General features: G+C 49.7%; 1 protein-coding gene across 10 annotated transcripts in view; it reads right to left on the bottom strand.

Annotated features, from left to right (window-relative positions):
- The window catches only part of Brd1 (bromodomain containing 1), a 69,580-nt gene that overhangs the window by 29,073 nt on the left and 19,501 nt on the right, over positions 1–21,006 (bottom strand). For 5 of the 10 annotated variants that reach the window (XM_078052498.1, XM_078052495.1, XM_078052493.1 and 2 more), the window contains exons 3-8: positions 17,414–17,570; positions 12,222–12,353; positions 11,702–11,830; positions 10,914–11,226; positions 7,944–8,204; positions 2,092–2,589 (exon numbers count right to left, since the gene is read on the bottom strand). In XM_078052498.1, coding sequence (XP_077908624.1) covers positions 2,092–2,589; positions 7,944–8,204; positions 10,914–11,226; positions 11,702–11,830; positions 12,222–12,353; positions 17,414–17,570 — 1,490 coding nt within the window. The remainder of the gene's footprint in view (positions 1–2,091; positions 2,590–7,943; positions 8,205–10,913; positions 11,227–11,701; positions 11,831–12,221; positions 12,354–17,413; positions 17,571–21,006) is intronic. The other 5 variants (XR_013440105.1, XM_078052499.1, XM_078052496.1 and 2 more) reach the window with 4 other exon arrangements.

Below are 21,006 nucleotides of genomic sequence, written 5' to 3'. Positions count from 1 at the left end.
CTGGCCCACCCTGGGCTAAGCAGACACAGCAGCAGACACCTGCTGTTCCCAAGAGTCTGATCTTAGCGCAATTAAGGTTCCCAGCTGCTCAGGAACACACTTAGGAATCCACCATGCATCCACTGACTCTACTGCCATTCTGGAACAAGAAGCAGAAACCTCCATTTCAGTCAGGGCCAAGGCACACTGTGGATCACACAAATCACAGGTCCGCAGTAAGGCTGCCTTCAGACTCATCGTCACCACTGAAAACCTGCAAAACACTCCAGTGAAATACAGAAACAAGAATGAAAGGGGCACAAGCAACACCTGAGGAACAAGTGTGCATAGCCCCTGAAACCACCTCTCTGGGTGCAGCCCACCAGCAGCATCCAGCAAGGCCTACTGGGATGAGGGCCTGCCTGGCAGAAGCTTGCCACCTGCACATGCAGAGGAAGGCCACAACCTTGGACACCAGATACACGGAGGTTCCCTTTCCCACAGCACCCTGAGTCCAGTATTGCCAACAGACACGAGGCCTGAAATCTGCTCTGCATGGAGAGGCACCTGAGACTGGAGCCTGAAACAGCTGGGGTCTGCCCTGTCACTGTAACCCACTGCTTACCATCTCTGGGCCTTTCCAGTCAGCTCAAATCACAAGGTGGAAAACTCTTTTACTAAATTTGGCTGAGAAAGGCAAAAGCATAGTTAAGGAGGAGTCCCAAGGCTAGAAACGTCCAACCTCTACCTTCATAACAGTGTCTTATGAAACACTCAAATCACTTCGTTTCACGTAGAGACAGGGGTCTCATCAAATTTCTAAATGATAATGCAATACCCACCCATTGGAATTAGAGGACAAAGGTAGAAAGTTCCTATAAGATTGCACAAGCAAATCAAAATGAAAATTCATTCCAAGGCCCTGGGTTCAATCCCTATCAACCCTTCACCTTCAACTTCTCTCTCCCCACCTCCCACACACAATTTATAAAAGCATAGTATCTTTTTAGCTATGGGAGGAAATGTACAAAGATCCACATGGTACTTCAGACCAGCAGTCCCCCAAAGGTGGGAGGCTGCAGACACCCTGCAGCTGGCCACACCCACTACCCTCCCCATCTGACCAGCACCCACTCTGGGACATGAAGTAACAACTACATCAGCCCCATGTTCTCACTGCCAAGAGGTACAGGAAACCACCCGAACTCAGGCAGTGGAGAGGAAATGCACTTCTGTTCATCTAGGTATAAGAGGTGGACAACGAACAAACAGGAACCAAGCTCTGACCAGGGCCAGAAACCAAAGGAAAAACACCTCCAAAACAAAAAAAGACACTGGAGATCTGATCCTGGCACCTTCCAGTTACACAGCCATTATAGAATGACTGGTGACAGTCAATCTTTAAAGAACACAAGAAATTTATTGGCCTTCACCTGAGGGGCAGGTTTGGAGATTGCCAAAGAGCCAAGGTGGCTCCCTTCAACAACAGCATGGTGCAGTTTCATGAGTGCCATGGAGGGGCGCCTAGGACATCTTGGTGAAAGGATGCAAGGCCCTGTACAAGCTCGGCACTGTCTCGGCACGTGGTGAGGCCACACTGCACTAACACACTGCGCCAAACACTTGGAAAACCTGTCCTTTAGACTCATGTGCTAAGTGCTGCAACAGAAGGTCCAGTTGCTAATCAGGGTCCTGGGCTCACAGGGACTTCAAGAGACCCTCCAGAGGGCTGGGAAGGGCTGAGAGGCCAGCAAGTACCCGGTGCAGCCACTCACAGTTCACCCAGACACAGAATGGTCAAGGTGCTCCACCAAACCACACGTGAAGCTGAGTTTTAAAAAACACAGAGAAGAAAGGAGACAAAGGAGAAATCAAGGCCCTTCCCCTGCAGCCTCAGGACCAGCCCTGGCCTGAACACTCCTCACAAGGGTGCCAACCCTGGACTCAATCCAGAGCTTTTGAAAGAAAAAAAAAAAAAAAAACACCTTTTTTTGTCATCTTCTCTGGAAATAAGAAAACAGGACACTGCAAAAAATAGCTCAGCACCAAAAAGTTCATATGAAGACCCCTGGAGGAAGAGCATGTCGCGTGGCAGCCGCCCCTGACATTTACCTGTGTCCAGGCGCTTTCCCGGGGACTCCTCCTCCACCTCGGAGTCTCCACATGTGCTCCGCGACCTTTTCCGTGGCTGCAGTAGAGTCTCCAACCTCGGAAGGACTACAGACAAAAAGGTTTTGGTCCCTAGCTGAGGAGAAGTTGGCTGGGTTTCAGTGTTCTTGGCAGACTTTGGGGGGCTTACACTTTTCGATTTGCAGAAGAGAACAGAAGTGCGTCTGTTTACATCGCTTGATGGCTCCGCCACTGCGGAGGCCGCCGCCGCCGGCACATCGCCACTACTGGCGAGGGTGGGCTCTGGAGGGTGTCCGCTTACCAGTGCGCTCTGAGTGCAAGTGCTATGTGATGCATTATCAAATGTGACTCTTTTGAATAGTTTACTCTGCTCGGGGTTGAGTTCTACTGGTTTGAGGGTTGGTGGTTCTGAATTAGTCTCCGAGTTTGAAGGAAGAGGTAATGCATCTGATGGTTCAAGTTTAGGGGGAGATTTATCTCCTGAAAAAATTATAAATAAAGTGATTTTTGAAACTGAAGATTATAAAATCTATCATAAAACTTACTATAAATGTGAAGTCCACCAATACACTAATTCAATCAAGGAAACAAAGCATCACACACAACCATCTGTCGAGCAGTGGGGCAGCCCGGGGTCCCTCGGGCCACACTGTGTGCCTGTCCCTAACCAGAGACTGCGGTCTGGTACCCTGGGCCCAAGTGCACAGTTACTTTCTGGAGAAAGCTGAACATGTGCTTCGCACACATCAATATTGGCTTGTCACGATTTCTACAACCAACATTCACTTACCTTGAGGAGGACAAAACAGCCACAGAACTAAGGGGACCTCACACAGGATCCCACAGCACTCTACACTGCACCCGAGGCGCACCAACAGAGGGAACAGACATTAAATGGTTCTGACAGGGCTAGCTGCTGGGAGTGGCTGGGGATTAGGAAGGAGTCCCAGGAAGGGCAGGAAATGCCCCACTCCTTCAGAGTACCCATCTGCACAGAAGCCCTAAAGACTGAGGGCAATTCTCACATGCCTGATTTGAACAGTCTTTGGGAGAAGACTATTTTAGCCTCTTGCAACAGGTGTTTAAAAACTACCAATACAAAAGGACATGGAGCCGAGCTCCCAGGTCTAACCGTGGGAGGCAGCTGTCTGGCTCCGTGGAGAGCATGAGTGCATGCCACACGGGGCCAGGACACTGGGGTTTCGGGGTAGGACTGATTTGGGCTACAGGAAGTGTGATATTAAAAAGACAAAGAGAAACAACTTAAATGATCCAGTAGTATACACTATTACTATGTATCTTTTTTTTAATATTTTTTAGTTGTAAATGAATACATTGCATTTATTTTATTTTTATGTGGTGCTGAGGATCAAACCAGTGCCTTTCACATGCAAGGCGAGTACTCTACCACTGAGCTACAAGCCCAGCCCCATGTGTCATTTTATTTTATTAAAGCTGCATATACCCACAAATCATTTGAAATATGTAAGATTGATATTTTAAATTCAAGAGTTCACATGGAAAATGAAAAGCTTCACAAGTTACAAGCTTCACTATGTGTCTGGCCATCTGATCAACTGAGAGCAAAGACTCTAAAGTTATCTCTAACCCTCAAGAGCAGAGGCTGGTCACGCACCCACAGATGTGTTACTGCCTGCCACAGCAACCCCAGCACCAAGGCACAAGTGCTGCCTCAACCAAAAGGCCTTCTGTCATAAAATGTGTTACACAGGGAACATAAACATATCTAGCATGTATCTAGCATGTAACACTCATGCCCCAGGGGCCAGCCACCTGCTTCTCTAGATCACAATATCTAGGAATTGGAAACACTGAGCTCCAAACACTGACATCAGTGCGAACAAGTCTCCTCACCCACCCTGGTTAAGTCACCATTAGTTTAGGAAAACATGCTAAAATAAATGAAATAAAATTTTTTAAAAAACAAATAAAATCAAACAGTTTAGGAGTATGTACTCACAAAGCACACAGAAGTGCCAAGTAGCTGTGCCTGGGGAACACGCAGAGCCTGCGGAAAGCTCCACTAACACTGTGCCTGCACTGCATCCCTGACAAAAGGGCTGGCTGGTAAGGGGCACGGGGGTGCCTGGGGCTGTCACCAGCTTGATTCTGCAGCCCAGCTTGGCTTGGCTCCACGTCTCTCCTGGGGCCTGCAGGCACGAGGCTTGCGTCCTGGCTAAACTACCTCTCGAGGGCTGAGAAACCCATCTGTCTACCACTCTGGCTCAGCCCTGGGGGCCTTGTACTCCTGCAAAAAGCCATTCACCGCAGTCCACATCTTCCAACCCCTGGTGCTGTGTGGCCACACTCCCCAGGTGTCCTCCACCCATGCACTGTAGTCAGCCCACATGTAAGCCCAGGTTCCCAGCCACCACCCTGTGGCTCACTGGACATGCTGCTGTGGTGTTTACAAGGCGGACACAGGAAGGCAGGCACTGGACAGAGAAGGCTGCCCAGATATACAGACTCAAAAACACCTCCACCCACTGTGGGACCCACACAGGCTGCTCAACCTCTCTGTGCCTCCATTTCCTCACCCATAAAATGGGGAAACATCAGCACCCCAGCCTCTCTGGGCAGCTGCAAGGAGAGTGAGTTTCTAGGGTGGCTGGCTATGAACACATCCCCAATAGCTACCACCCCTTCTGCCAGGGCTTCGGCTGACAGAGAAACGTGCCCAGTCAGGTCACTCAAGTGAAGCCAGATGGGAAGTTAATACATGCCTATGAAATTCTTTGTATCATTGGCTGTTATCAATCACATGCTGTTATTTAACTGCATGTGAGAAATGCTCGGTTAACTTCTAGAATAAATTCTACACAACTCAAGCACACAGCTTGAATGTGAATATAAAGGCAGGTACCCTAAAGTCCTCCTGACCAAGACTTGGCTCACACACAGCAGCAAAACTGCTAAACATGAAACAGCCTCACACACGGGGTCAGATCCAGACTGGCTACTCCATTAAACTGAGGGATCTGGTGACCATGCTTTGACACACCTGGCCACCTTCCATCTGAATGCTTGCACCCAAGCCCAAACCTCTGGAAACCACTGGGTTGGGTGGGGGGTTAGCCCATAGGAACATTCCCACCAGTGCTACCAACTGCTGTCCTCCTGGTTCCTTTCATCAGCCACCCTGCAGGAACAGAGCTCACATGCTAAGCATTCTGCACTTGAGTTAAAAATCCCTTCCAAACCTATCTATCCCTTCTGGCCATAGCATGGCACATACACAGCAAGAACCTGACTACTATACACACAGTGGTGCCACATGCCTGCACTGCACTGACTCTGGAGCCTTCAGCAAGGGACAAGCACACCTCCTCGTGAGCCATCCAGGAGTGAGGTACAAGCCTCACTCACCACGTGTGGGCTCTTGCTCCTCCCAAGGCCTCTGCTTCACCAATCAACTGAAACCCCACTGGTGTAAAGGCAGAGGGAAGGCTCCTAAGAGCTCAAGTTCACCTCACAAGGCTCATCATGCCCAAGTTCTAGACCTCGACCTCACCCAGCTGGATCTTGGTAACTCGAGTCAAGACAGAGGGGAACCTGGCAAATCAGCCACTCACCCCTGGTGTCAGACCAAGTCACGGCCGGCCAGAGAGCTGTGTGTCAATGTGCAGCACCGAGGGTTATCCTGCCTGAAGTTCTTCACATGCAAACAACACAAATGTCACATCAACATCTTTCCACTGAAATTTCGGTGAAGCTATGCATTTGATATCAAGGAATTTCTGTCTTTACAGGAGTAACAATGCTGCAGGTATATTTAATTAAATAACAGAGGTCTTAACCTTTCAGAAGAATGTGCCGAAATATTTCCGAGCATCTGGTCCCTGGTCTCAGCCATCACAGACACACTGAGCACACCTCCACACCAGCTCAGACACACTTCTGGCTGCCCACCCCCTGTTCACGCCATTCCCCATAGCATATCTGCTCTGCCTGGAGATGGGACATTGCCCTCTACTCCCCTCAGAACAGAGCAGGCTGCTTCTTTCCCCATCTGTCTTTCCCCTTAGCTAGAAGGAAAACACCCTTTTTGTGAGTTCAGTCATTTCAAACACAGACCCAACAACCTTCAGCCATTCTAGGTGTCTTTGCTTCAGATAATACCATGCATGTTTTCCCTAAAATGACCCCAGCTGGCTCATGCTCAAGGTCAGGGGAATCTGGGGAGCCACACTCACAGCCGAGTGAGAGTCCTGGACCCTGTGCACACACTGTGGATGGAAGGCACCTTTGAGGAAAGACCTGCAAAGGCAGCACAGGACTGCAGTGGGAAAGGTGGTGTCAGGGCGGGGCTCTCCAAGGTGGAGCTGCTCTGATCAGGGTAACCAACCTGCTGACAAACCTCCTCCCTTAACTCACCGTTTTGTTCAAGGGAAAGAGACACTAGACCTAAGAGCGGTTAAACCCCAGGGTCATCCTCAGTCAGGGGACCGGCTCAGGCAGTGGCAAGAGGATCACCCTGGGAAACAGGCAGTGATGCCATCTAGGACCCACCAGGGCACAGGGACAGCAGCAGATGCCAGAAAGTCTGGCTGTCAAAGGTTCCATGAGCAAATGCTCCTCAAAGAAAGGTGCAGAATCTCCAGAGTCAGTAGGGTGTTACATGCTAGTGACAGAGGCTCACAGAGCACAGGGTGAACATGGGACACACTGAGAACTTAATTCTTTACCGTGTGAACAGACCACACCACCACCAAAAAGGATGGAAGGGAAGGGGCACAAGCACGCCCCAGCTGGACAGGCGGGAGGACTTGCCAAGCCCAAGAAAGCCCAGGTGCTGGAGTGACTTCCTGCCATCGCCTGACAGCAACAGGATGGAAGGCCTGACCACGCGGGGGCTGTCTGACACATTCAGCAGCCACCAACGGGGAGCTGCAAGAAGTGACATGGTGGGGACAAGCAGGGAATCCCGTGTCAATCAAGAGCACACTCACAGCAACTGCATCTGTGGGTCTGCGTTCAGCTTCCCTATCCCCACTTGGACACGTGAGGAAAACACTCTGGGAGATGGGAAACCACCATGGACAGCCGTGGCAGGGACAGGAGTGGCAGGAGCAGATCTTGCTCTACTCTACTCTGTACAACTAGAACCAAAAGGGGGTGGTGAGTAGCAGGAGTAGCTTGGCCTGCCGGCTCCACTCAAGCTGGTTTCTAGTTCTCACCTGGACCCTACCTCTTCAACCCAGACGTGTACAATTACCCTCTTGCCGCTACAACGCTACGTCTGCACTGGACTCCCCCAGTTTCTCCACTAGACAGATGGATTTGTCCTCCTGTATGTCCCTCAGACCCATCGGAAGAGCTCTGCAGTCAGGAGAGTAGAGTCCATGGAGGGTCTTCGCAGGAAGGGCTCTGGCCTCTGCTGGGAGAAACTGAGCCTCCTCCCACCATTCCACACCAGGGGGAGACTTCAGGGATAGCAGCCACACTGAGGACTGGTGCATACCTCAGCAGCCCCCTCACTTACAAAAAAGAAGCATTTCTCACTCTTACATGCAAACCACCTTGCTCTTCTACACCACCTTGCTCTTCTACACACTGGAACATCTACATCATTCTTTAAAGTGTTTTTTTCAGGCCTGAATGGGTGGGGGGGGATATTTTATTCTCTGTGCCATAAAGTCTATAAACTATGCAAGTGCCAAAATATGATACAAACGGCACAAACTGTACCATCTTTTCAAAAGGAAACAAAACCTGGTGGGAAACCACGATTCAGGGTTTTTGTGAATTTCAAAGCTTACAACAATAGTGATGACCACAGAGCACTGGTCAAGGCTGACCCCCACCATGCTTACCTTCCTCCCCTGTGTCAGGCCCCAGCGGAGCAGCATCCTCTTCAAAGCTGCCAGTCCCTGACCCCTCTGGTGGGGACTGGCTGTGCTGCTGGCTAAGCTTGTTTCGAAGGACAGCAATTTCTCTTTTAAGCAGTTTTGCCCGTTTACTCCGCGAGCCGCTGGACTTCATTGAGCAGGTGAGGTCCAACTTGTCCAGCAGCTCTCTCAGCTGCTCCTCCAGGCCCAGGTGGGCCCTATTGGCGGGGTCCAGCAACCTGTCCACTAAACCAAAGGATAGACACCATAAACCATCAGATTCCAGGACCCCTCTGAGAATACTACACTGGTCCCAACTGTCCCTGAAACTGCCCTTGGCCACTCAAGGCTGTGCCCAGGCCCCTCTACCCATTCTCTGAACCCACGGAGGGCCAACTGCCACAAGGAGACACAGGAGGCTTTTGAAGGAGAATCCCTACTCCCACAGCCACCAGGCACAGAGGAGGACAAGGTAGACGAGCAGAGGCGGTATCCAGATGACACCCACCTCCTGTCGAGGGTAGGTCCCAACCAGGTCTTCCTGGGTGGACAGCCAGATCTGAGCAAGGGTGCACAAGGACCACCAGAGAGATGCACATTCTCTACTAGTTCCAAGTCTGCCAGCAAAGTGATGGCATGCCAACAGGTCCACCTAGGACTGGCACTCATCACAAGATCCCAGCCAGTCTTCAGAGACAGAATACAGTGTGGCTTTTCTGAGCCTGAGCTAAAGAGCTCACAGGTGGTTCTGAATCCAGGCATATTTACTATTCAAGTCCTTACAATTTCAAAAAACACCCAAAAAAAACCTCATGGGGTACAAATCTTACACCACCGAGAGACGACCAAGAAAGAAATCACACTTAGAAGCTACCTAAGATGAAGTCAAGAGCCAAAGGAAGACAAAGCCAATCAGGCATGTGTGGCACAGTGGCCCAGGCCTCTGAAGAACCCTGAGTCCTCCTGAATACCTTGTCTCTACAGGACATGCAGCCCTTGTGTGGGAAATGAACCAACATCTGCAACGCATGCTCACATCCCTGTCGCTGTTCCCACAAAACCTCCAGAGGCAGCCCCTCATGCCACCTGTAGCCCCCAAGGAAACAGCCTTGCAATGCCGGGCTCTTCCACGGAGGCCAGCAGCTCCTCCATCTGTACCTACAGGACAACACCGTAAGACTTGGGGTGCCTGGTGCCAACAGAATAGCAGTTGCACCCTCCTTGAGCAACACCATGGCTCAAGCGTTCCCTGCCCAAGCAGAGAAAGAAATGACATTGGACTTCTCATTCTTATTTTTCTCCTCTGCAAAGTCCGGCATAGAAATTTATTTAGCAACATGCATGATCATTTTCTCGAAGATACCAACTCATAGGTCTCCAAGCCCAGTCTGTTCAGGGGAATCTTGTGGTCACAGTTAGCAGACCTTGAGGAGAAGAATCAGGGCCTAGGAGGTCAAGGGCTCCCAGTTATCACATGGGCCCTGTTTCTTTTTCTTTTTTTTTTTATACCAGGGATTAAACCCAGGGGTGCTCAACCACTGAGCCACATCCCCTGCCCTTTCTATATTTTATTTTTAGAGACAAAGTCTGAGTTGCTTAGGGCCTCACTAAATTGCTGAGGCTAGCTTTGAACTCACGATCCTCCTGCCTCAGTCTCCTGAGCCGCTGAGTCCTCCTGTTTCTAAGGGCAGCCAGCACCATGTGGAGGGAACAGTCTCTGCCGAGGGCCACAGCTGGTGAAATTCCACACCACACAGGAAAGGCTGGGGGGCTGTTCCCCTTCTCCCCACATGCAGACTGGAGAAGACGTTCAGGGAAGTGAGGTGAGTGTGGAAGAATGAGGTCACTCCAAGACCATGATTCTCAGACCTACTTCTACCCAGGACCCCAGGGAACATGACAGAATACAATGGCTCTGACCTAACCAGCTCTATCTGGGATTGCCAAGAGTCATCAGCTCCGAGTTTTGAATCTGTGGCTTTTTCCCAATTTTCTACAAAAATACACATTCCCCTTGAAACCAGAAACAAAAAATAAAAAGACATTCCCTTCTTTAAAAAATAAAAAAAAAGTTCAACCTATCCTGCATGCCCTAGTGCTGGCAGGAAATGGTCCCTCTGGGCTAGATACAGGGGCCAGCAGCCAGCAGCCCACAGGGAGACCTATGTCCTAGCTGAAGCCACAGTCAACAGGGAATGGAGGGAAAGGAAGATACCCAGACTACACCAATCCAAGTCCAGTCTCAGTGATTACCAGCAGGCGGGTCAGGCCAAGAAACCAGGAATATGAGAACTCTGAACAAATGACCCAAATACCATGACTTTTAACTAACAACTCAGAATTCAGGAAAACCATGCTTTAGGGTGCTTTACCTACTCATGTGGACATTCACGCCACTCAATAAACACCAATATGGGCTTGAGAAGCAAGGGTCAGCAAGGCTTCCATAGATTGCTCAGAGGAGGAGGCAGATGAGAGGCAGGCAGACATGGCATGTGCCTGGGGCAGCCAAGAAGTACAGGCCCAACTGGGGTCAAGAGGTCCAGGGACACACTTTTCCTCAGGCCCTTCTGCAACATGTGCAAACCATGAGTAGAGGTCAAAGGCAAAACCAATTAGTTTCTACCCTTGTCTGTCAACTCTGACAAGAACTGCAAGACATCCTCATAAGCCGAACAAGGGCCCCGCTGGGTACAAATCTCTAACTCAACTACCTTCATGGTCTGTATCATGGAGACCTGGGCTGCTGCAGGTCAAATGTGCCTGAAATGTAACAGGACCCGAATGATATATGTTGTATACAATACACACCAGGTTGCAGAGAGAATAAAAAAAATAAAACAAGCACCCTCTGGCATATCTGCACTGACCACATGGCAGGAATCCTGATGCTTTGCACAGTGGGCTGGGAAGAGCATCCTCCTGTCTTTGCCTGGACACAGCACCAGTTCTTACCATCTTCCCAGGAGAAAGGCCGCCGAGGGGGCACAGCAGGCCGCTCGGGTAGGTGCATTCCAGAGGCCTCTTCCAGGCCAATGCCGTCCAGCTGGCGCCGGGCCTGCCTTAGAACCACGCCGCCCTGATCGCGCAGCCTCACTGCGGCTCTATAAAACACGGTGTCCTTGGCATTGTACTTCAGGCAGTTATCTACAATGAGGTCAAAATCCTCCTCAAACGCACGCAGATTTCTATACCCCTGAGCTTCTAGCCTTTTCCTCATCGTGGCAAAGTCCATGGGATGTTTAATATGGTCCAGATAATCCGGTACCTGATTTTGGGGAGGAAAACAATCATTTACAAACTAAAACAGGGTTCTGAGCTTACTCTACTTACCTACACTAGCAATCATATTTGTGAGCCACACCCATCTCAAGAGTATTTTCATACAGCTAACAAATGGTAGCACCAAAGCAAGCTGACAAAGACCCTCCTGACCCAAGTTTCTTTAGCTACAAGTACCACTGGCAAGGCAATGGTGCCAATTGCTGAGGCTGAGAGGAGACGCCCTCAGGCACTTGCTGTACTTCACAGTGAAACCTATTTTTAATAAAATACTTATATACAAAAATCCTGCTCCATTTGTGTACAATGAATCAAAGAGTATTCTGCTGTCATGTATAACTGATTAGAATAAGTAAGTAATATATACATGCATTAAATAAAATTAGAATATGTCTACAGTCTTCCCCAGCTAAACATTAACCATCAAACAGCAACTCTTGAGACAGAAAAGCAACACACACCTCCTTCAAACTCACGGGCTGGGCAAAGATCTTAGCGGGGTCCTTCTCCTGCAGCTGCTCCAGGACTGAGCGCAGCAGCACAGTCAGTGGAGTCAGCCGCAGCTCCATGGCCATCTGTTCCACCTTTACCTGCAACAACAGCACATGCTCACCATCAGGGACTTAGTCACACCCCTTGGGAACCTTGGTTCCTTACGTTCTGCACAGCCACAGAAAAACCCCTGCAGACCAGGCATCACATGTAGGCCAGCCCCTGCTACAAGGCAGCCCTCCTCCTGAGCCCTGCCTATACTTATTTCAAGGAAGCTATCAACACAGCCTTCTGTTAAGGACCTGCAATCCAGGGGCAGTCACCTGACCTGGCTCAAGGGAGGTACAACTGTGGGGCTAAGTATGAGGCAGGAACATGCTGGGAAGTGGGGCTGCCTAAGGGTGTCTCCAGAGCTCCTGTGAGGCAAACAGGCGTCCTGGATACCCACAGGTCGCTCAAGGAACAGCCCAGGGTAAAGGGGGACCTCACCTGCTCACGCTTGAGCTTCTCCCTCTTGCGCAGCAACTCGATCAGCAGTCGGGCGCGCTCCAGATCATGCCGGAGCCGCTGCCAGTACTTCAGCTTCTCTTTGGCTGCTTTCATTTCTTCATCGTTTTCTCTCTGAAAACATTAATTGAAACTTCCCCTCAGTCAAGCACACAGACTGTTCCTGCCAACGGCCTCAGATGCCTGCACAAGCAGAGCCCATTGTCCTTGCATGCCAGTACCAGCCACATAGGTGTCCCACAGGTCTGTCATAGCTGTGGAGCTGAGGGAGCTACAGGACCCCAGGAGAGCATGACAGGAATGCACCAGGTGCACAAAACCAGTTCTGTGTCCATCCACCTCACAGCGTAGAGTAGCTTGGGCTCTGGGCTTGCAGAGAGGCGTGGGACAGGCATGCTGACACCCAACCCTGCCCTTGGAGATGGCTACACTCTGCAGTCCCCAAAGACGGCTCCTCTCCTGCCTTCCCTCCTTGGGGGGGACAGGGTGGTGGACCAGGCAGCATGTGCCATGACCTCCCCATGGACTATGCCAACCTGTTCCCACGCCAACCTGTTCCCACGCCAACCTGTTCCCAACAAGTCATAGATATGAAAGCACAGTACTGCAAGCCATGGCATGTGGTGGTAAAGAGCATGCTGGGTCTGCCTGGCCGTATAATCAGTCACCCTGGCTATACAGAGGTCTTAGCAGGATGAAGAACCACAGCAACCCATGCTGGCCCTACAGGCTCACAGAAGCCTCTCAGAGGGTGTACTCAGAGGCACAGGCACACTCCCCTACAGCAACCACTGCAGAGTATCCAGCAAGACAACCAAAGCCCTTCCCAGCACAGGACCAGCTCTCTAGCCACATGGCAGCAAATGACAACCAGAAAATTTATCAGCCAATGTAAGACATGCCAACAGGACTCCAGCACTCCTATACCTTATCCAGTCAAGACCCCACCCCTCTGCTCCCCTGCTCCGGGCCTCTCTCTGACAACACTTCAAACTTCCTTTTCTTGCCCAGTCAGGGCACACCCACACTAAGAACACTGGTCCTCAGGTCACTGCCCAAAGTGAACACCCATCCTCTGCCTTATGGAGGAGGGACATGGCAGGGACACTGCCCCCCACTCACAGGACCACACAAGACAGCTTATGTCCAGGACCATCTCCATACAGTGGCTCAGCATGCCCTGACCCCACCACCAAGGGATGGAAAATGGCCTACCTGGGATGTCTGCCCTGTACTGCTGAAGGATGACCCCTGGACACACACCACTGGGCAGCCACAAGCCAGGAGCTGACATCAATTTCTAGAACAAGCCCTACACTCAGGGAGCCACGCTATCTCTGGGCTGCTCTGCCCCTCACGTTCCCACACCCGGAGGACAAGCATGCTTGTTCAAGGATACAAGGTCTGATGGCAAATGGTCACGGACTCCACCACTCAACAGTGAAGAAGCCCTGAGTAAAGATGGTGCAGGAAGGCCAGGAGGCACACAAGCCAATGTACCCTGTGCCCATCTCAAACCAGGTTCCTGCCTGCAGGGAAGCAGTGTCAGCGCCTATCATAGCACAGGTCACAGGGAACACCTAATGCTACTGGAAATTCTCAGGCATTGAATCAGGATTAACAATTTCACTCACATGAACAATGCCAGTAATATATTTATAATGTGGATCTGACAAACCACATCCCTAAAAGCATCTGAAAATCATTCTGCCTATTAATTGGAAACATCCTGAGGATACTTGGCCTGGACCATGACACCAAATACTCTTCTAAATACCAGGAAGCCCCTTCATGTTCACGAGCTAGCAGAATGTGCTAGTTTGCCCAAGGCCTAGGTTTAATAAGAAAATGCCATCCAGCAGCAACGTGGTCACATGCATGTTGATGGAGCACTGTGGCCCTCACTCCTGCATGCCATGGCATCATGACTGAAGGGCCCAAGGACACACAGTCTCGTCTACTCCAAAGTCCTAAACCTCCTTGTTCTGCAAATGTCAACTGTGGAAGACACCTCATAGGAGGACCGAAGTAGAGAGGTTTCCGAGAGGGGGAAGTACAGAGGTGGTTGGCCACTGGCAGGAAGAAATGCCCACCCAAGCTAAAGAGCCTCTATTCAAAAAACAGGAAGAAGACCCAAGTGCTGGGATGGGAGGCGTCCCCCATGGTGAGGAATGGCTCAGCAGTCATAACAGAAACCCCGGTGCTGAGGGATATGCCAGTAGCCAGCTCCACAACAACAAATCCCATCCTGGACACTGCACCAAGGGCCTGAGACCCAGAGAGCAACCAGTCCAGCCCAGCCAGCCCCAGTCTCCCTGAGACGCCACCAGCAGGAGGCTGGGAGGGCTGGCAACCTAGAGGGAGTTGACAGACACACTCGCATGGCAAGAAAGGAAGACCCAGGGAGCAGGATGAATGGAGAGAGGCCAGACTGAGTACACAGCTGCCAGACTGCAGGCCCAATCTATGCAGCCACCTTATTTCTTCCTCCAGACAGGGAAGAACATGGTACTTGTCCTTCCACTGTCTAGGGCATACAGCCCTCTAAGAATGGCCTCCAGACCCCAGCTGCACTGTTGGCAACCTTGGGGGCCTAGCTTTCAAAGTTGCTCATCCACCCTGTCTGTGATATACCTGAACGGTCAGCCACGGGACCAAAGGGCTCTGCCAGTCTTCTCCCAGGGCCTGGATGAGGACAGACACCCAGAAACCTGGGCAAATCAAATTCTAACATCAAGTATTTCTACTTTCAAAAACCATTAAGAGCCAGGCACGATGACACACATCTATCATCCCAGCAACTCAAGAGAGAGGAGACAGCAAGTTCCTAGACCAGCTTGAGCAACTTAGCAAGACCCTGTCTCAAAATAAAAAATAAAAAGAGCTGAGGTGAGACTCGGTGGTAGAGTATGTGCCTAGCAAGCAGGAAACCCTGAATTCAGTCCCCAGAACCACCACCAAAAAAAATTAAGTCTTTTAAACATTCCCTGAACAGCAAGCACCACTGTCATGGAACCCCTAGAAAAATCAATCCTCATAGGACAATATAGGAGTAATCTGGGGCTGTCACCCATCAGTTCCCGCTTATCCCAACATGGCACTGCAGGTGCATATGCCCCACCAGAAGGTCAGCATGGTCATCAGCCCTTTCAGCAATTCCAAGTCCCTCCTCCCCAAAGCCCTCTTAACTGAGAGGTAATGCAGGCCTCCTGACACCACTGTGGAATATGCTGGGCTCCAGTCCACAGACCCTTCTTCTCCACCTCCTAGTGAGGTGTCCTCATAGACTTTCCTGGGACTGGATCAGTCTGACCCACCCAAGCACCTGGTGGCACCATCTTCTCCCATCTTGTCCTGTCTCCCCCTTTTCCTCCCTGGCCTTCCTACCAGTTCCATTTTGCCCAGGCCCAGCCACCCACAGACCACACAAGCCCTGCATCCTTCAGTGTTTGTGAAGGGCAATGATCCCCACAGCCTTCAGATCCCTCCCAGCCACGTCAGTGCTCTTTTCATGGAGACTCTATTGACATTTGCTCCTTTGTGACTTTTTTCCCGGCTTAATGGAAAGCCCCCTCCAGCCAGGGATGAGATCCAAGGTCTAGATTCTCCACTGCCACTGGCCACAACTCTCTTTCCCAAATTTCCATCATCACAGAAGCACAGCTGAAATCCTTGATCCTGCCAGTGTCCACCGTGGCCACATACTCCTCCACTCTGTAACTCAATGTCCTAAAGGATCCCCTGCCTCAAGTTCCTCTCCTCTATACCTGGAGCCCCTGTGGGGTTGTGGAGTAAGAAAAAAGGATGTAGAAGGGTGAACAACAGTGCCTCACAGCAACGGGGTGAAAAATATGGTTGAGTCACTCAACAACCAAGAAAAACCCACTGAAGCCGCTGCTCTGCCAGGCACTTCAGAGCCTGGCGATATAAGGATGCTTGCCAGTGAGGGGCTGACTTACAAGCTCAAGCTCCCCTGCAGAACACAAAAGAAGGAAAGATGCAAGTGGGGGAGTCTGCTCGTGGAGGCCCCAGACTCTCCACAGTCACTAGGAGATTATAGTGAGGAGCAGTTTCTATCCATAGCCTCTCCCAAGCACCAAGGACTCCACCACCCAGATCAGACCCACAGACCAGCCAGCTCTCCAGGGAGCAACACGGGGCAGCCATTCACAGGTACAAGCAATCTGTCCACTCAGGGCTCTGTCAAGCAGCACCACTGAGCTGACAGCCAACCACATTCACCCCCTAAATCACAGGGCCCCACCAGGAACTCTAGAGCCACACACTCCTACCAAAACCAGAGCTGAATTTCACAGCAGACTAATAATGCTACTCCCTGCTCAGGACTGCAGCACAGGACAAGGGCCGCACAAGGGTCCCATGAGGCTCCACCCAGCCCTCCTAGCCTCTCAGCCTGAGGAGGTGGCTGACACAAGACACACCCTCCCAGAGACTGGCCTTTCCTTGCAAAACACAAGTGAGCAGAGCTGCCAGATATATATTTCTGGGTGGTGTTCAGGAGTACCATTTTTTGTCTTCAATTCATTTTTGTGACATCTTACAGAAGCCACTTCTTTACTTTCTACTTTTCTTTTACTTTTTTTTACATTCTTTCAAAACTGTTTTATAATATCGGATGGCTCCTTAGGTCTACATTAACAATTAAAATGTTGAACTGTTATGGTGCCTGAGCTTGTTCTTCTTAAAAGGAAACCTCTGGACCCTCTCAGCTCCTTTCCTCCTCACTAAATGTTAAAACTGGCCTTCAGAGCAAAGCCCTGAAACAAATCACTCCTATGCAAGGCTGCCAGCGCCCACCGTGCAGACCAGCCATCAGACCCAGGCGCTCCTCCAACTCCTTCCTGCTGTCCCTGCTCCGAACACTCACGCAGCCAATGTGACAACAGCTTCCCTGGGCAGCACTTTCTGCCCCCAGAGCTGCCAAGTGCCAGGCATGGGGCCGACAATTCATCAGCCTGTGCGATAGGTAACAGAAGGAAGAGCAGACACAAAGGCCGTGAGGATGCATGTGTCACCTGCACAATCCCAGCACAAAGGCCCAGTGCCACATCCTGCCTAAAGAAAGTGTCCTCCATGCCAGGGGCTGTCTGCTCAGTGTGGTCAGTGTGTCAGGAGGCAAGAGACACTGAGGCTGACAAGGCGCATGCACGTACCTGCTGCGTGTTTCTCTGGGACTGCAGGCTGGACTGGAGCCGCCGCAGCAGGGGAGCGCCATTCCTAGACAGCCTTTTGAGTAACCAGTAGCTGTGGGCTCGCTCCACAAACTGCTTCTTCCGCTGAATGGCCACCTGATTCGCAATCCTATTTAATCTAAAACATGGAAAAACTCAGAGTTTAGCTTTGAAGCAGTACATTCAAATGTTTTCATCAAAGAAACTAGAAATGAAGCATTACTTTTAATAAAACCACAGGTTCATAATTTAGTCTTCTCCTGAGCCATGATATACATTATTTCTACTATCCCTAGTGATACAAAAACAAAGTTCACAATTCAGCTATTTGAAAATTTCATCTACCAAAATATGTATCAGATTAAACATCTAAAAAGAAAGAATTGAGCAAAGCTTGAAGTACTTGTGATTCTTTGCGTGCTCTCTTGCCTATTCACGGGCTGGCTGGGGCCATCACTGCTGTGCTGAGGCTTCTCAGAGTGCCACTCAACTCTCAAGGAAGACAGACTGGCCCACAGGAGGGACAGCAACTGACAGCCAGGGTGGGGAGAGTCTGTTCTGACTAAGTGACAACTGGGCCTCTCCAGACTCCGGAGAAACCTCATTTTTCTAGGGACTACAAAATGCAAAATGGTAAAAACATCTGCATGAGAATGAGGTCCTTATTTAAACCCTTAAAGGCCAGCCAGAGAGGCTTTCTGCTAGAACAAAAGATGGCCCACCATCAATTTGCCTCAAGGAAGCCAAAAAATGATAAATTCAATCATAAACCAGCACTTACTGCAATAAGCAGCTCCTCACCCCCCACCAAACATCAAAAGTTTCAAAACTGTTTTATGATATCGGATGGCTCCTTAAATTAAAATTAAGGAATTTTGAGTTCAACTTTTTCAAGACTTAAAATCAAAACTTTTACAAAATAAAAAAGAAACAAAAACATCAGGTAGAAAGCACAGCTCCTTCCTGAGACTGCTCCCAATCTCTCTGCTGTAGGTCTCCTGCCCTGAGGCTCTCCTTGGGTCACCAGGACCCTTTCTGTGCCTGCATGCTCAAGGCAGCCCAGGCACCCAGCCCACATCTCCAATGAAGGTGACTGCAGCACACTAAAAGGCTGGGCTTTAGCAAAAGTGGAGTGGGGGACCCTTGGGCTCAGACCATGGCCCCACACAGGTTCTACAACCACAGGTTGGATAGGGCTGGTCATGCTCAGCTCATGGACTACTGCTTGGCACAGCAGTTTTACCACTTCTGACTGTGAAGTGAACTGTGTGAATCCTAACACTACATAGCCCAGAGCAGCTGCACCCAGACAGGGATGCTGGGACACAGAACCTTGGGTTCTTTTAATGATCAGATAAGGCAAAACAAATGGAAGTATATTTGAGCAATCTGAAGAGACAAGGAAATGCTGGTTGCAATTCATTTCATGAAGGACCTCATAAGACCAACCACACCTTCTGCAGCAGCAGGATCTCTGGAAACATGCATAGCCCCAGGGCTGCAACGGAATCACATGTAAAGTGCACCCCAGAAGACAGCACTCAGACACCACAGGTGCAACACTGGCTCTGCCCTCGTGAGCCATGGCTCACCCCGAGGCGGCACCAGGTGCACAGGCTGCAGCCACTACCTCCTGGCAGAAAACACAGCCACACTCCAACCTGCACCCATCAACCAGTCCAACTACCAGCTTACTAGGAGTGCAGGGTGGAACACACACCAGACTGCACCAGGGACACGTAATCAACCCAAGCCCAGTCGGGGGTCCGCTGCAGACAAGAACCTGGGAGGACCCCCAACAATTAAATTGCAAAGAAGAGACCAAAGAAGAGAGATCAAAAGACATAAATGCTGGATGTGGTCTGTCCCAAGAGTCCATGGACAAGAAGGCTAATTGCCAGTGTGGCAATTTGAAGAGGTGCCCAGTGGAAGGTCAAAAAAACAGCTGCTCTCCACACTCTGGCTTCCTGTCTTGCCACATTTGCTCCCACCAGAGGCCAAATCCATGAGACTGCCCCAGCTTGAACTTGCAGCTCCAAAAAATGCTGGGTCCTAGAGGATGGGAAGAGGCTAGCAGGGGATGGGGCTGGCAAGGCCTTGCCTTCTGACATGAATGGTGGTTACAGAGGTGTTTACAGTAAATCAACAATGCACACATCAGTTTTACAACCTTTCCAATCTTGTATTGTATGTACAAAATTTTTAAATATTCATCATCAGTGCACTCAAAATTTTCTCAGTACAGCTAATTTTAAAAGCAAGGTGTCTTCAAGGGGAAGGTTTCAGGTACATTTTGGTGATACAGCATTTAGAGAGAACAATAAACACCTACGCCTTGCAATAGCAGGTTACTCTAAACCCTCTTTCAGGGCTTAAGCTTGCCCACCTTCTACCTTCTGGAGAAATTCAAGCGTTTAAGTGGAGGTCAACTGATAACATCAGTTTGTAATTTTTGGTATAACATTTTTTGGCTTATTTTATTCATTTATTTGGTGCTCAAGATCAAACCCAGGGCCTCATACATGCTAGGCAAGCATTCTACCATTGAGCCCCAGCCCTTGGTATAATATTTTAAATAGTTTTTTTGGAAGCTAATACTTGAGTACAGTGCTACAATAAAACTGCATTTAATACAACCTACTTTAGATGTGACCAACATTTCCACCACTCACGCATATAAAAACAAACCAGGACAAGAACTAAGGGTGAACTTGTCTCACTCCCACAGTAAGTAATGTTTGTCTGTGCAAAGGTTAAGCTTTTTTTTTTTTTTTTTTTGATTGAACTCAAGGGCACTCAACCACTGAGCCACATCCCCAACCCTACATTGTATTTTATTTACAAACAGGGTCTAAGTTGCTAAGCGCCTCGCTGTTGCTGAAGCTGGCTTTGAGCTTGTGATCCTCCTCTTCAGCCTCCGGAGCAGCTGGGATTACAGGTGCGAGCCACTGCACCCAGCGTGGAAGCTGTCTTTTTTAAAATTCCATTTACTTGGGCTGGGGTTGTGCTTCAGTGGTACAGTGCTCTCCTGGAGTGCTCAAGGCACTAAGTTCAATCCTCAGCACCACATAAATGTAAAATAAAGATATTATGTCCACCTAAAACCAAAAAATAAATATTAAAAAAAATTGCAACAATAAATTCCATTTACTCCAGATACACATCTCCAGTAAGCATCACCTGTGGTCAACTCTCAAGCTGAATACTTGGTGTTTCCATGTGTATTGACAATTTTAACAACTTATCAACAGGAAACCTAGGTCCACCTGGCATGCACTGGGACAATGGACAGCAGAAAGAAAGCAGCCCTGGATAGAAGCCACATGTGCCAGGTCAATGTCAGACTACTCTCAATCCACCATACCACCTTCAAAAGTATGTGCACATCACTTCATGTCCTAGAAGTTACAACTCTCCACCATTGGACCCTGAAGTGATAAACGCCAGATTCCAATTCAAAGTGCAAACTGCTTTTTAAAATTACTTTAGGGACTCATGTAAGGAAAGATCTAAAGAATTCAGAATTTGAGAGGGGAAGAGAATGGAAGAGAAGCTTCCAGGCTGCAAAGACTTAA

This window comes from Ictidomys tridecemlineatus, chromosome 6, assembly GCF_052094955.1.
Source record: "Ictidomys tridecemlineatus isolate mIctTri1 chromosome 6, mIctTri1.hap1, whole genome shotgun sequence".
Classification (NCBI taxonomy): domain Eukaryota; kingdom Metazoa; phylum Chordata; class Mammalia; order Rodentia; family Sciuridae; genus Ictidomys; species Ictidomys tridecemlineatus.
Note: the sequence above shows the minus strand (reverse complement) of the source record. Positions and strands in the feature narration are given on the sequence as shown.